The sequence below is a fragment of the Gloeophyllum trabeum genome, assembly GCF_000344685.1.
Source record: "Gloeophyllum trabeum ATCC 11539 unplaced genomic scaffold GLOTRscaffold_00381, whole genome shotgun sequence".
Taxonomy (NCBI): Eukaryota; Fungi; Basidiomycota; class Agaricomycetes; order Gloeophyllales; family Gloeophyllaceae; genus Gloeophyllum; species Gloeophyllum trabeum.
Window position 1 is genome coordinate 1 of NW_006920789.1, and position 1294 is coordinate 1294.

Sequence of the window (1294 nt, forward strand, 5' to 3'; positions counted from 1 at the left end):
ATAGAGAGAGCCCATCGCTTGCAGGATAGCCTTGACACTCCTACAGATGATGGCGTGGCAGTCTTCCATGAGTTCATCTATCCCTTCCTGTCCCGCAGCATCGATTCCACTTCTGACAACAAATGGTCCTCTGCACTGGAGTGTTTCTTAGCTGTCTACTCGCTTCTCCCAGATGGTATTCACAAGAGAGCATCAGATATGACTCAGCCATTGGCCATGCTTGAGTATCACTGCCGTGGAGCTACCCTCTATGAGGCACATAGGCAGCAGTCAGAATTTGGTAATGACTTGTTCAAGTGAGTTGGGCTATATTGCTGTGTATCACGCATGACTTATACTTTATAGATCGGTTACACACTACTGCTTGGATAATCTGCACCCTGGGACTCTAACTCCATTCACCACTCTCATTGACTACCAGCGCTTCATCTCCTCACTTGCTTACTCTGAGACAAATGCCCCAAGCATCACCATCTCAGACGATGCCACGAGGTTTGCATATAAAGGGAAGCTTTTACAGCTCGGAGACCTGACTTGTGGTGTCCGACGCCTCTTTGAAGATACACAAAAGAAGATGTCTGCCCTGTTCCGTGGTCAGGTGGTCCATCTTGAAATCCCTGATCACGTTCCAGATGATATGACAAATATAGAGCGTGACTATAGCTGGCTGAACAATGGAGCCTTTACAGAACCTGGCATACTCTGGAAGATCCTGACGGAGGACAAGACACTCCGCCTCTGCCCTGTTGACCCATCTGGTTCACTGATGTGGAATCCTGGAGCGATGAATGAGGTAATGGAGGCTTGTGGTCAAATCAACAAGTCTTTGGCTGTTCTCTGCCACATTCTAGCTGGACAGCCTGCTCGTGCGACAGAGTTTGTGGATTTGAAGATCCGCAACTCAACTTCACCTCGTGGATTGTTTCGGGACTTCCAAGACCTGATTTTCGTGCGACGCAGAGTCAAGACGGAGTCCCAAACTGGGAAAGAGTCTTTCATTCCCAACTATCTTCCGCCAGAGCTCCAGAAGCTCATAGAGCAGTATCTGCTGATTATCCGACCAGTGGAAGAGCACTTTGCTCGTAAACTCTGGGACATCAAGGTCAATGTGCTGTATCGTGAGTTTATGTGGGTTCAGATGGGCAGGCAGATGACAAGTGAAAACTTCTCCTCTACTCTGGAGCGCTACTCGACAGAGTACTTTGACTGTCCTCTTGGAATCCTGGCCTACCGTCAACTTGTTGTTGCTATAGCTCGGACATATCTGGGCTCAGAGTATGAGCTTGATAGAGAG

General features: G+C 48.5%; 1 protein-coding gene across 1 annotated transcript; it reads left to right on the forward strand.

The window, feature by feature from the left end:
• Positions 1-54: 54 nt before the first annotated feature.
• Positions 55-931, forward strand: GLOTRDRAFT_20847 (uncharacterized protein; the record flags this gene model as incomplete). The annotated part of the gene is made up of 2 exons (XM_007873607.1): positions 55-296; positions 346-931. Coding segments are annotated over 2 exons (828 nt in total), but the record flags the coding sequence as incomplete, so codon positions are not given.
• Positions 932-1294: the final 363 nt, after the last annotated feature.